Raw genomic sequence first — 13,923 nt, forward strand, 5'->3', positions numbered from 1 at the left:
GCTCCAGCAGACCCCCGTGACCCTGTAGTTAGGATATAGCTGGATGGATGGATGTCGTCAGGTCTGTACCTGTTCTAAAAAAGTTCAAACGATGTTAACCTGCGGGGTTAGTCTGATATTATCTTAGAAATAAAAAATCTTTCTTACTCTGTGCAGTGCAAACCGGTAAATCTGTTCTGTTCATACCCCATGAACCTTATTTTCCGTTTTCTTAAATAAAGAAGCTCTTCGTGTAATCGCGTTCTTCAGAGGCGCACCATATTAACCCAAGCCGCAGCACAACACGCTGGCTGCTGATTAAAGACGCTGTGCCTCGCCATCCTCTCGCTCACACGCGTCGTTTGTCTGCCTGCCGCCAGATGGCGCCCGTGCTCAAAGTGTAACGTGATGCGCCGCCGCCGTCGCCGCAGCCGTGTGAAGCCCCCCTCCCTCCAGGCAGAGAGGGAGCTGCATGAGGTGCCGCTGTCCCATGCCGAGCCCTTAGAGCGCACGCAGACTCGGCGAGTTGGTGGATCTCCTTTTCGGCGACTTCGCCCACCTCGAGGATCTGTCCTGTCACTTCGGCTGCTTTTGAACTTTTGTCACTTTGGGTTTTCTTACTTCTGCTACCGCTTTTGGCAGCGTGGATTGCACACGGGGGAATGTATCGTCATAGGATGCCGTGCAGAAAAGCTCGAGTCCTCCTGCGGCTGTGCGCTGCGCTGGTCTCGGCGCGCCTGGTCCACTCCTACAATCTGGACCTGGAGCAGCCCACCATCTTCCACGGTCCTGAGGGGAGCTTCTTTGGCTACTCCGTCCTGGAGCACTACCACGACAACACCCGCTGGTAAGTCCCACTCGGTGGCACTCTTAGCAAAAGTTCTGCAAGGACCGAGACCAGCAGGAACAGGGAATTTGTACTGGGAAACGAGGCAGAGAGCTATCGGCCAGCTAGGAGGCTGAGAGCTAATGGGGGTGACAGCACCGAAGGGCACTCTAGAAATAGCTTAACGATTCCGTTACCTGTTTCGGTGACATACGGAAGGAAGTCTTAGAGAAACTGAGAAAGAAGCGTGTTTAGCAAGTTGAATGCACTCTCGGTCGAAGCTCCTTAGATTTGATTGTGATTCGAGTAGCGGAAACCGCGTCAGTGTCATTGGGCTTCTTCACAATCTCACTTTGTGGTTGCTGGATTTCCTTGTCCGCAAACGAGCGCTTTAAACTCGACATGTGTGAGTCACCACATCCTTACTTTATAAAGCGCCTTTTGCACTGCGCGTTTTCCAAACTGATTCATCTCCGACTTCCTTTCCCTACTAATTTGGTACCTTTTCAGTTTTTGTCACAACACACCTCCATCAGTCTTAATTTTATAAGATGCCCCCTCGTTGAAAATGAAAACCATGAGATGTCAGCTGGTCAGTCTGAGCGGCATGCGGCCAAGCGACCTGAGCAGGAACTCAATGTAAGCGCAAAATTACGAAAAATCTGAAAAAAAAGTAATAACTAAGGAACCGATGTTTTAATACGTTTTTTCATACGAATCCTTCAGTACGTTCAGTGATTATTTCACAAAACCTGTCTGGAGCAAATGTGCAATAAATATGAGATATTCGCGTAAAAATATTGCGTCTTTTAATTGCGAAACAAAAGTTATATAGCGCCATTCAGCACTGCTTTTAAGCTTACATTGCCTTACATATTTAGCTCTGTGATTGTTATACAGTGTCAGACATGTTTATCTGTCTGTCCATTATACAGTCTTTATATTAAATCTTTCCGTTACGATGCACACTTTATATAGCGCCTTTCAGTAGTGATTACAATATTTGTATAGAGCTATAACAAAATTGTCTACTATATAGTGCTTTACTTATTTAGCTATGTATCTGCTATATAGTGCCAAACATATCTATCTGTTTATTTATTATCTTTCCATTAAACAACACACTTTATATTGCGCCTTTCATTGCTAATATTGTTGCCCAGGTACAGAGCTGTAGTAGTAAATTGAGTGAGTGCCTTACATATCTATCTGTCTATTATATAATACCGTACATATCTGGAGTCAGTATATCTATTATACAAAGCCTTTCTGTAGTAAGTATAATCGTTGCACTGGGCTACAGCAGAATTGTATATTGTCTTACTTATCTAGCTGTGCGCCTGTTATATAGTGATGTCCATCCATTATACAGAGCCTTCATATTACATCTTTCCATATACGAAACACATTTCATATAGTGCCTTTCGGTGATAATATTGTTTATCTATCTATCTATCTATCTATCTATCTATCTATCTATCTATCTATCTATCTATCTATCTATCTATCTATCTATCTATCTATCTATCTTAGTGTCTTCCCAATCTAGCAGTAGCGTCGTGTAAAGTGATCGACAGGCTGAGACTCATACAGTGATTTAGTGGTCAAGCTTCGGACTCAAATTTTGTTTTTATTTTTCCAACATGATTTTGCCTACGCCATCAGGACCCTTAAATGACAAGTTTTAAAAGCGCCTTTCAGAGCCTCACATAGGGAGTCGATGATGGGGGCCGAGCCCTCCAACTAACTTTGTTTATTTCATGGAACATTAAGTACAAAGGCGTTTATTGCATACGTGTGGTTGCATTCCAAATGAAGGCAGTATGAAGGGTACTTTTGGGCTCTTGAACCCTGGGCTTTCATCCAGCATCCCACTGATGTGCGAAGCTATGCTGGCCCCATGTACACGTCGGTCCTGCCTTGGCCAAGTTTGGTGCCCACCCTGTGCCCAGTGCTCATTCCGATTCAGTGGATTAAATAGGGGTGGGTGAATGGATTTAGTTTTTGGGCCACCACGTTGCTGTCTTCTGTTCACACACTCACTGCGCCAGTGCGAAGTCCCCAGTCAGCCATGCCAGCTTTGGCACCTGAAAGGGAAGCTCAAGCAGACGTGTGGTGGAGGCGCCAATTCCAGTCCGATTCGAACGGGGATTTGAACTTTGGGTCATTGGACCTGTGATGATGAAGCCTAACCACGTCAACCCCCAAGTTAGGCGAACTGGCATCGCTAAACTGTCCACTTGTGTGTATGTGTTGTTGTCTTCACCCCCTGATGAACCGCCGCCCTGTCCAGTTGCTGTTCCTGCCTTACGCTTGATGCTTGCTGAGATGGGCTCCAGCTTCCCCGCGATCCTGCCCTAAATAAACAGGTTTAGAAACTGGATGGATAATGCAGTCTGTCTGTCATATAAAGCGCACGATACGGTTGACCCCGACCCCCCAGTTCCCCCTCACAGCCTAACGTACTTCAGTTAACTGTGCGGTGTTATAAGCGGCTCCGTGTGCGTGTGCGCCTACTGTATGTGGAGGTGACCAGGCCGGGGAGCAAATCTTCCCACCAATCCATTGCCGTATCTTATTACAAGATTCCGGAACCAATCCAGGTAGCCTAAAGACAGGAACCAAGCCTGGACTGAGGACAAGTCCCGAACAGGGAGAGGAGACATGGTTGCGCACCCACCGACGCTCATATATTTGATAATTTAAATATAACATGTCCCATTTTTAACGGGGTGTTCATTTAATAAAGGCATATCGCATCGCTAATATTGCTCTTCCAAGTGATATCAACGAGTATGAAACTCCAGAGGACGCCGTTTGATCGATTGATATGTCCCGGTTCAGATCTTTTAAAATCTGGTCACTCAAGGTAGCCTTGAGTCAAAAATTAGACGTCTTCCATAGAATGTTGCCTTCCATAAAAGGTAGAGAACCAGGGGAAAAAACACGTAGTGACCAGGGAATGTGCGAAACGGCACTAAAGCAGCGATCGGACCTGAATTCGAATTCGGAACCCTGCAGCAGCAGCGCAGACAAGACGCGTTTCTAGAATTTGATGCTGTCAGGGTCTCAGACCCCTAGTCGGCGTCTTTTTTGCACGCGATGCGTTTTAAATTTCACGCATCTTGTAAGTCCAGCGTCTGCCCCCTCCCGAGTTTCCAGCGAGGCTCCCCCCGTGGAGTTGGGGGGGGTGTAGGGCTGAGGCTCCCCATTAGGTTTTCGGCATTCTTTTGGAGAGCGGGTGCCAGTTGTTAAGATGTATTAATAAAAAATAAATACAAAACGGACGAAAGATAAATTGGCTTACGCCTCTGATTCACCCATCCCGATGCTGTCGGGGTGATTAGAAAAATAAGACTGAAAGCCTTGCTGGTGACGTCATTACTGAAAGTCGGGGTGTCGAGGGGCGGGGCCTCATCTGCCAGTTAAGACGCATTTTGATCTTGAGAAGTTAACAGACCCACCGCACACCGCGGCAGTCGACATCCACGGACTCGCGAAGTGCAGTAATCCGTTTTGACTCTCAGACGTGAATGCTGGAGTCGCCCGTGATCCGCAGTCGTCACGTTGTCGGTCCGTCCAGCTCTGCTGTTCGCTGTGGACTTTAGAAAACTGATAGACGAAAGTGCAAGCGGCAGGGGTTGAGTCATAACTGAGGTTTACTTCGTAGACAACAAATAAAAGGACAAACGTTACGATGGCAAAGAAAACGAAGGCTCCCGGCGCCTTAAGTCTCAGCTCTGCCTGACTGTGCCCGTTCAGCTTTGACCACACGGAGGTCCGTCCAGCTCTTCTCATCTCAGCACGCGCCTGCGTGTTTGCGATCAACCCGTCCGTTACAGTTGCTGCGGATCGCGATCGAAGTCTAATAAAGGCGCCGGATACACTTGCCCGTGCCCCGTTTCTTTCCTTTTTTCAGACCCTTTGGACCACCACTAAAAGCTTCAGTGTCTTGAACAGCGCTGCTCTGGTGACTTCAAAGCCAGACACGTCAAACTCTGTCACTGAAGCTCCCCTTTTTCGTGAACAATGGCCTGCAGTTCCATGTAGAGATCAATGCAAGTTCTCATTTGGCTGTTTGTCTTTGTCGCTATTGGGGCACCTTCGGCCGTGAACATGTACTTAATGTCCTGGGTTTGACTCCTGTGTCTACTCTTAGTCTCCCTGTAAGCCTTCATTTTTCACTGGCTCTCTGTTTTTTGTCCCAGCATACTAAAGAAGTGCAGGTCAGGTTAGGTGCCAGTGCAGAGTCACCGTGAATTGGGTTGAGAATGCCAGGTCAGGTCATGTTTCCCATCAACTCCGTCTACTGATATGATGAATCTCTTAAGTTAGTGCTATAAATTTAATTTGTGTAAAACTGTGCAGTAAGGCTCATGAGATTTAATGTGACGTGCAAGATGATAAATTACAGGGGCCTCAGTGAAGAATGTGAAACTGTAAGACTGGTCATGCAGGGCAAGGAGAGGCCCATCTGTATTAGAGGGTCTCTTCAGAACACAGGAGGGCCCATCTGAGCCACTCATGCCTCATAGAGGTGATGCTGGTGGTCCTCAGTGTCTCCGAGAGAAAACTGCTTACCAGTACACAAACCTTCAGCCCCCGAGCTAACATCATTAAACAGGATGAATCCAGTACAAGGCAGGAGCTTATCCTGAAAGGGATACCATCCCAGGGTTGCCAATGCATTATTGCCACTTCAACTAGCATGCCAGTCTGTCCATTACACCCACCTTACGGAGGGATTCAAAGCTGAAATACATTTGCTTTCGTTCTGATACAACAGCTTAATAAAGGGGAAGACCCCACTACCCGCTGTGCTATCATAATTGCATTGTGTGATAATGGTGTCTCATCATAAGACCACCTATCTGTGCTCGGAGAGGACAGTAAAGGAAACAAGTGTTGTGTTTAACATGGATGGTCTACTCTACTATAGGGGTTCCAAATGTATAAATATGTGGTTACTTGTATAGTAAGGCAGCGTGGTGGCACATAAGATGGTTCTGACATCTCATGGACTCAAAATGAAAGGTTTGCTTTGTGTATTCTGTGTGGAATCTGCAACGTTCTCTCAGTGTCCATTCTTAATCCATCATCCAAGAAGAGAGGAATGTTCCGTTAATCTGTGAGGACGAGTGTATTCAGAGTGGGCTCTGTGATGGGCTGGCCCTCCTGTCTTATTTCTAATGCTGTTGGGATATGCTCTGCCCCATTACCCAGAAAGGTGATGTGTTGTGCTGTCATTATAATCTGCTGAGATGTTCCCAGACATGTCAGAGATTGTAGCATTCTGGAACCTTGGCATTTCAATGTGGTGAACCATTCGAAAGAGAACAGCAGTATCTTACGTGAGGTGGGCTGTAAGCTGTTGTGCTTTATGTCAGGGCTGGGCGAGTCTGGACCCCCATTATCTGACACACACTGGTCAGTGTCACCCCATGGTGGCTAAGGTGGTGGGCTGTAAACCACAGGCCTGCTGCTGTCTTCTGACTTTTCAAATAAGGTGGCTGAGTTTGTGTGTCTTTTTGGACTACCACTGCTCATACGTGAAGATAAAGACAACTGTGTAAGAAACATTTAATGGGATAGAATTTGTATAACGTCATATGAAGAACCCCCAACTAACACAACAGAAGCTCACAATTTAATTAATTCTCACATAGTGCCTTTTATTGTAGTCTGTAAGTAGTCAGTTGTCCCGTACCTTAGCATTTCATTTACTGTGTCCCCTTAGTCCCCTCAGCTACTGTGCCTGGTGGTGCTCCTCTCGTCTCTTTAAGATTTTGTGCCTTGTAAGCTCTGCAAGCCGACGAAGAAGATGACAGCAGGGCACAATAATGCTGTGAAGGTTTTTGTGATTAAGAAAATGTCAAGAAAACGAGCAGCCAGGTCGCGGCCCCCAGCATGGATGTCGCTGCGCGGTACTCCCTCAGACAGGGACAAATCAGAAGCACATGGCGAACAGAGCAGTGCCCTAAAGCTACACAAACATGCAGCTAACGCAAAACACCCGCTGGGGAGAGCGTGGAGCAGGGCCGAGGCTGGGCCAGCCCCCCATGTGTTCGCATGACATCTTTAATCATTTTGACTGCCCGCTTAGACTTTTAGGTGGTGGGACCTTGGTGGCTCTAATCGGACATGCGAGGCAGAGCATTGTGCTGGTTTGTAAAGTCTAGCATCCTAATGACTGTGACGATTGGTGTGACAATGTGACAGGGGATCGATCACAAGCCCACAGTGTGCTAGAGTATACCTGCCAGGGTCCTCAGATGCCGTCTGATTATTTCGGGACCACTACAAGAGAGTCTTCACTATAGTGACGGACAAAGTGAAAAGAGAAATCATAGCAGGCGGCCGGTGAGTCACGCAGGTGGGTGTGACGCCGCCATAGACAGAGAACGCTGGGGGCTGTGACACCAGAAAGTGGGGGAGTCTCAGAGGTCTCTGTTGATGCCAGAATACAAACGTCAGTGCCACAGAGCTAGGAGGGCTTAGGAGTGGAACTGCTGCACACTTGGCGCCATCATGATGTAGACACGCAGACACGGGGATCTGAAAAAGAGAAGACCCCAAATATAGACACTGTTAAGGCACTATATAGAATATAGACATTGGCTCGCTGATGAAAAAGCCAAACGCTTCCAGCATTGTAATGGGAGCGACCATCAACTGAGCGTCACTGTGCATCAAGTGAGTAAAGGTGGCCTGGCACTCCTACTACTGAAAAGTGGCAACCAAATGTAGACGACATCCCATAATCTTCTTCTTCTTATTATATATTACACTTATTGTTATATTAAATATCTGCCTGTCTGTATGTCTGTTACATAGTGCTTTCTGTTTCTATCTATCTATCTATCGTGCATTTCATGACTGTCTGTTATATAGCGCCTTTCATAGCGATCATCTATCTGTTATATTGTCTTTCATATCTATCTATCTATCTATCTATCTATCTATCTATCTATCTATCTATTATATAGTACTTTTCACTATCATATACAGTATTATCAATATCTTCACTGTTATATATTATGTAGCGCCTTGACTTTCATCTTTATGTGTCTTTCTATCTGTCAATGTGTTATATAGTCCCTTTAATATCAATCTGTCTATCTTTGAACAAAACTGTATTTATTTTCTTTGAAGACGAGTGAAAGCTGACCATAAGAAACTTCTTTTGGTGGGCCAAAGCAATCTGGCGTAAGCATCACACTGCACTTGTCACTCATCTGTAAGTGTCTCTGTGAAACTCTAAGCTGGTGTGTTTGTATTTCCCTTTTGTTACTGGTGTCTTCTGATGTCAATCATCTGATCTCAAGTCCCCTTCAGGATGCCATGACTGTGACTGCCTTCTCCTGCTTGTGATTTTTATTTTTTTTTCTGGTAAAGGAAGCGGCTCTGGAGTCCATGGTGTTGAAGTGCAGTGGACCCCGAGAGCCGTCTGTGCCGAGTCCTGAGCTCCTCTGATGTTATTTGTTAGCGTTTGGTGATTTTAGCAGAGCAGATGTGTTAAGTAGTTCATACACAACTTGACTTAGCAGACGCAAGGCAGCACCTCCAGGGTGATGGCTGACTGAGTATTGATGTTTGGATCTCAATGACCTGTGTTGTTTTGTGTACACTGGGCTGGCTCAGGCAGTTTTGCCACCTTAGGCCTCTAAAGGTTGCGCCTAAAACTAATTCACCTTCATACTTACATGGGCACCAAAGTTGTTCAGGCCTATTTACAAGTGTTTTTCACTGAAGAGTGGGAGAGGGTGGGTTTCCTCTTGGCGTTTCGATCGTAGAGAAATGTGTCTATTTGGCAGAAGAAAAACAGTTTCGACTGTGGAGTTACATATATATTCAATTGAGGAGTGGGATTTAGGTCCCCCGGGTGTTTCAAGCTTTATGTATATTTGCTTTAAGGAGGTTTGGTTTGGACCTAAACCTTAGTGGTTCTCCTGGGATTCACTGCCTTACTGTTTTTGGTCAGAATTCATCTGCTACAGTACTTATAAGATCACCACATTGTGGTACCTGCATCTCTACACTGGCGGCCAGTGAAATATTGAGCTCTTTACAAGGTTCTCCGTCTGAGCTGTAAAGTCATAAACGGTCCAGCCTCTGAGTGTTTACAATGTCTTCTCATTCTCTGTGTACCCCTTGGGTGGGATGTCCCATGGCTGTCACAAAAGAGCCTGATGGTGCAGCACAGTATACTATTCATCTTATGTTTGGTTCTGTCAGACTTGTGCCATTTTAAATTTACTTCTTTTTGGACCACAGCATCACATGCTTGATCCCAATTGAGGGGCACAAGTCTGTTACTAGGCACACTTACGTCTTTGTAATAATAGTTTCTTACTTTTTAATCTATATAATATTTTTGTTTTAAATAAACTTTTATTACTTTCCGTATTGTCATGCATCTCTGGTTGAGTGTGCCTAGAGGCAGGCGTTGGTGTTTTGGGCTAAATGCTACAGTTATGGCCTGTGTCAAGAGCGACTAAGAGAACGTGTCCTAAAAGTGTGACAGAGCTAAACTTGTCAGCCAAACTTCCGTCATGCTGTCAGCTGATGACCTCAAAGCCAATTGTATGTAAATCCTGTAGGATAAGAACAGACATCCAGACTGGGGGGGAGTCATGGTTTATTATCTGGACAGGAGGCCCAAGAGGAATGACTGATGGATTGGCTGCCTGGATGAAAAGATGACTTTGTCTTCAGCGGAACCCGGAACTTGGCAGCAATTCTATCCTCCATATGGCAGGCGGCAATGGGCCTCATGCGGCAGCCCAGTCTGGACACCCGCAGGAGTGCTTGGGAGTTGGAGTCCGGAAGTGGATCCCTGGGTGTCGATAGAGGGCGCTGTCATGGGAGGACCTCCCTATTTACTGTACAGCCCGGAAATGCTTCCAGGGAGACACGGCATAGCACCGGAAGCATTGGGTCCGGCATAAAAGAGAGCCAGCAACAGTCAACTGGAGGAGAAAGGAGGAAGAACTGTGTAATTATTGTGTACTAGCCATGTGCGCCCAACTACGTTGCATGTGTTAAAGTTGTCTGTGAAGGGCTCCCTGTCTAAACGCGGCTGCCAGTTGTGAACTGGGCCCTTCGTCACACAGCATTATGATTTTTTATAAGGGAAACAAAATTACAAAAGAAAACCCTTGGACATTGATTCGATAGGAACGTCCTACTCGGAATCACTGTCCGAATCGTAATTATGTGGTGGTGTAGGAGCATTTCTGCTTCTGTCCGTTCACAGTCCGTCTCGTTTTCACGACACTATCATTTCCTCTCACGATGTCTTCTCAACCTTTCTCCAATTTCGCAGGTTGCTTTGTGGCAATCCAAAGAGTAAGGCAATATACATGGAGCAATGGTTATAAAAGGGGGACACATAGGTATCCAGGCTCTTTAAAGCATAAATAGGGATCACTTCACTGACATGTGAGCAAGCCACGGTACAACTGTGAGACGCGCAGCACTCGCCGGCTACAACGTAACAATAATTTTCGGAGCGTGCTGTTACGTTGTCATTCATTTTACCGACTGTCTTTCTTTTATTCATATGTTACGTAGGCAGGTACCTTTTATCTTCGGCAATCTTATTCTCTAACCAGGCCTCAGGAGCTAACCAGCGTAACACTGTCCACCACCCTTTTCGTTATTCCGGCACATTGTTGACATCCGTGAGTAACAACAACGTACTAAACTGGTAGGTGGTCTACACATGCGTGGAATTCGCAGACAAACAAAGATCAAGATCTAAATGAAGATCTCTTTAGTTAATTTAAAGCACAACAATTTGTTTAGTTTGAATGTCTGTGTTTTGAGGTGTGACTGGAGTACTACAGTCTTCAGTAGTATAAGCCTGGAGGAGATTCTTAATGCAATGCCTATGTTTTAGCTGTCTCTCTACTGCCATCTAGTGCTTCTTCTTCTAATTAATTCGCAGACAAACAAAGATCAAGATCCTAATGAAGATTATATATAGAGATTTCGACTGATTTCTTTTGGATATGTGCTTTGGAGTGAATAAATATCCTTTATTTTATTCTATTAACGTGTGATGTATTGCTGTGTCTGTGGTTTGCGGCTCTCCGGTGCCCCCTTGTGGTCAAAGTCAAAAAGAATTGACCAACTAAAGCCAGCGCTACCTAGTAATTTGTTCCGTGACTGAGCACGTTTGTCCACATGTAACCCCGCTAAAATCTAGTTGGTCTGACAAGAGTAATCGCTCTGTGCCTCGCCAACCGTACCGTGCTCTGGACCGCTTGGAAGAAGTGGGCCCGGAGAAGACTTGGTAGGTTTCAGGAACCGTGTGATCACTAAATGTGCCTGAGCACAGAAAACAGACATGACGTCAATGATATGACAAGTCATTTCATTCAATGCCATTTGAGTTAAAAACAGGTTTTTATTCTCACCTTACAGATAAACATGTACTGTGGTTGGCAAGAAAAGCTGGAAATTGTTTTGTCTTTTTGTAAAAATCTTCTTGTATGTGCAGCTGGATTAAATGCTGCGCTGCACACTCAATCAGTATGTAGAAGGTAGAGCGTTATCCTGCCCTCTACGACCCCCTAATAAATACAGAAGTAAAATCATCTTGACATGCGTGCAGTCACTCCATGTTCGGATCTCGTTATGGCTTTACACAAAGTCGCATGGTCATAACGAAAGTGGGCCTGGGCCCAGAACGTTAAGCGTAGCGTGATTGCAGGCCAGTGGGGGAGTAGCGAGGGGGGACAATCAGGCTTAGGCACGGTACAGAACAAATGTGCCAAGTGTGAGTACGCCCTAGGTTGGCTTCAAGTTGGAGGGTAGCTGCAGTTGCTACTCGAGTAGCTTGAGGATTTCAGACAACACAACTGTTGTGATACGCCAAACCTGAGACCTCAGGCAGAGGCTCCTCTCTTTAATTTGTAAAGTCCAAAGCACCCACATTTCTTATTCCTGGAAGTGAATGATGAGGCAGGGCAAATTCTCGGGATGCCAACCAGGAAAAACCCTGATTAACCCCAACAAGAGAAATGCAAAGAAAATGTGCTTGTTGATAAAGATAATTCACTTGAACCAGTGCTCTTGCAGGGGTGCACTTTGTCTCACACACTCAAGTGTTCGGTGAGGTCTGTAATGAGACGCCACTTTCCAAGAACACTACCCTTTTATATTGAACGGAATGGAAGGGGCGGGGCTTTTTTGAGCTCCCGCAGCCGTGAGGGCAAAAGGAGACAAGACTGTTAGTGCTAGCGCCCCCCTTCATCCCGGGGTGGTACTACATATCTTAAATGAGCCTGGAAGGTGACCCTCTGCATTTATCTATCTATCTATTGTGCATTTCATGACTATTTGTTATATAGCGCCTTTCATAGCAATCACCTATCTATCTATATATCTATCTATCTTGTAGTGCCTTTCATATCTATCTATCTATCTATCTATCTATCTATCTATCTATCTATCTATCTATCTATCTATCTATCTATTGTGCATTTCATGACTATTTGTTATATAGAACTTTTCATAGTGATCACTTATCTGTTATATTGTCTTTCATATCTATCTATAAATGCGTTGCACTTCCAGTTGAGCATTTATTGGTTGTCAGCTCTCAGAAACACACAGGATCGTCCCAACGACTTAACACAAGATCAAACCTGTGAGCTTCAGACTAGCTGGACTGACTTGTTGGGGGTTTTGGGATTAATGACTACTGAAAACGGGAACACGGCACTCACTAAGATTATATAAATGAAGTCTGGGACTGAAACTTTGCTGGAAATGATGTGACTTTAAGAATACGTCTTCTAAAAGTTCAGTGCGGCTCAGCAGATCAGCCGTTCATCTCATCCCCATTGAGAGCTGATGATCTGAAGGCCAGTTGTCTGCAAATCCAAAATATTTAACAGCAAATTAAGAGCAGCTGAAGCTAAACATGTCTGTGATATTTGTATTCAAAAAATAAAAGTGACAAAGTTCGGAAAGCTGTAGCTCCGCTTTACCTGATGCGCATTTACATGAATTAGAAAGTCTCAAATCACAATATTGTAGACATGTAATCCTCATGCCATGAAAGGCCCATCTCGTCACGTAAATGTTTGCAGATTCTTGAAGCTGAGGGGTGCAAATGTAATTTACGTCAATGCTCTTCTACCAAAATGATTTCGGGGTCCTCAGCTTCAGAGTTGGTTAAGCTTCTCAAAATGCATCACATGGCGATTTCACTGAAATATGTATAAAGGAATAAAAAAAAAACCAAAAAGACGCACATCGCGCCATCATGGAGTGTTTAGATGGCTCAAATGGATGAGCCGCTCGCTCCTCATCCGTGACACTGGTGGGCCAATGGCAGAAGCCTTGGGCTTGGAGGATATGGAGGGTAGCATATTAGACATCAGTCGAGCATTTTTCTTTTGCTTTTAAGAAACTGTGATTTTTGTTGCCCTCTTTGAAGTGTTCAGTTGTTATCTTGTTTTTCGGTGGTCTCTGCTATGGTGTTTATTGATGGCACACCCATTGAGGGTCTTGCGCCTCTCATTGTGTGTCGTCATGACACTGCTGTCTGCTTGAAGAACAAGTTACCTTAAGAAAACGTCTCATCGTCTCTGCTGCGGTGTGAATAAAATCCGCCTTGAGTGGAATTCAGTCCAAGTCCATGTGTCCAGTCACAAGAGATTTGAACCTCCACTTGGTGCTGTAATGTTTACCCAATATTAAGAAAATCATGAGGACACTCTCTACTACTCTCTACTCTATCTACTCTACTCTCTACTCTCTACTATGGCAACAAAAATGATTGCAGGGTTCTTGGCCTGAGCAGTTCACAATTGTGTAAATGTCAAAGAGTTTTCTAACATACATAAACTTCTCAAAACCTGCCTAACCCAACACAGGGGCCATTGCAGCCAAGTTCGAAATGACAACGTTAGGAGATGTGAGAGAGAAAAAAAATTCACATGGATTTAGTGAGACACATAGACAATGGCTGGACGTGGTCTGCCGCCCCAGGTTGCTGGGTCCGTTAGGCAGTAGTGCTGACCACTGGTGCGTATCTTTTGGGTTAGACCTTCTCCTCATTTCCTGTCTTTTGAGACCCCTGTTCTCAGCATCCACCCGCCTTC

The 13,923-nt window shown here is 45.2% G+C and overlaps 1 protein-coding gene across 1 annotated transcript in view; it reads left to right on the top strand.

The window, feature by feature from the left end:
* The first annotated feature begins 215 nt into the window (after nucleotides 1–215).
* Nucleotides 216–13,923, top strand: part of itga9 (integrin, alpha 9) — a 336,927-nt gene continuing 323,219 nt past the window's right edge. Inside the window, exon 1 of the mRNA XM_039736193.1 lies at nucleotides 216–826. Coding sequence (XP_039592127.1) covers nucleotides 642–826 — 185 coding nt within the window. The 5' untranslated portion in view covers nucleotides 216–641. The remainder of the gene's footprint in view (nucleotides 827–13,923) is intronic.

This window comes from Polypterus senegalus, chromosome 15 (genome assembly GCF_016835505.1).
Source record: "Polypterus senegalus isolate Bchr_013 chromosome 15, ASM1683550v1, whole genome shotgun sequence".
Lineage (NCBI taxonomy): Eukaryota > Metazoa > Chordata > Cladistia > Polypteriformes > Polypteridae > Polypterus > Polypterus senegalus.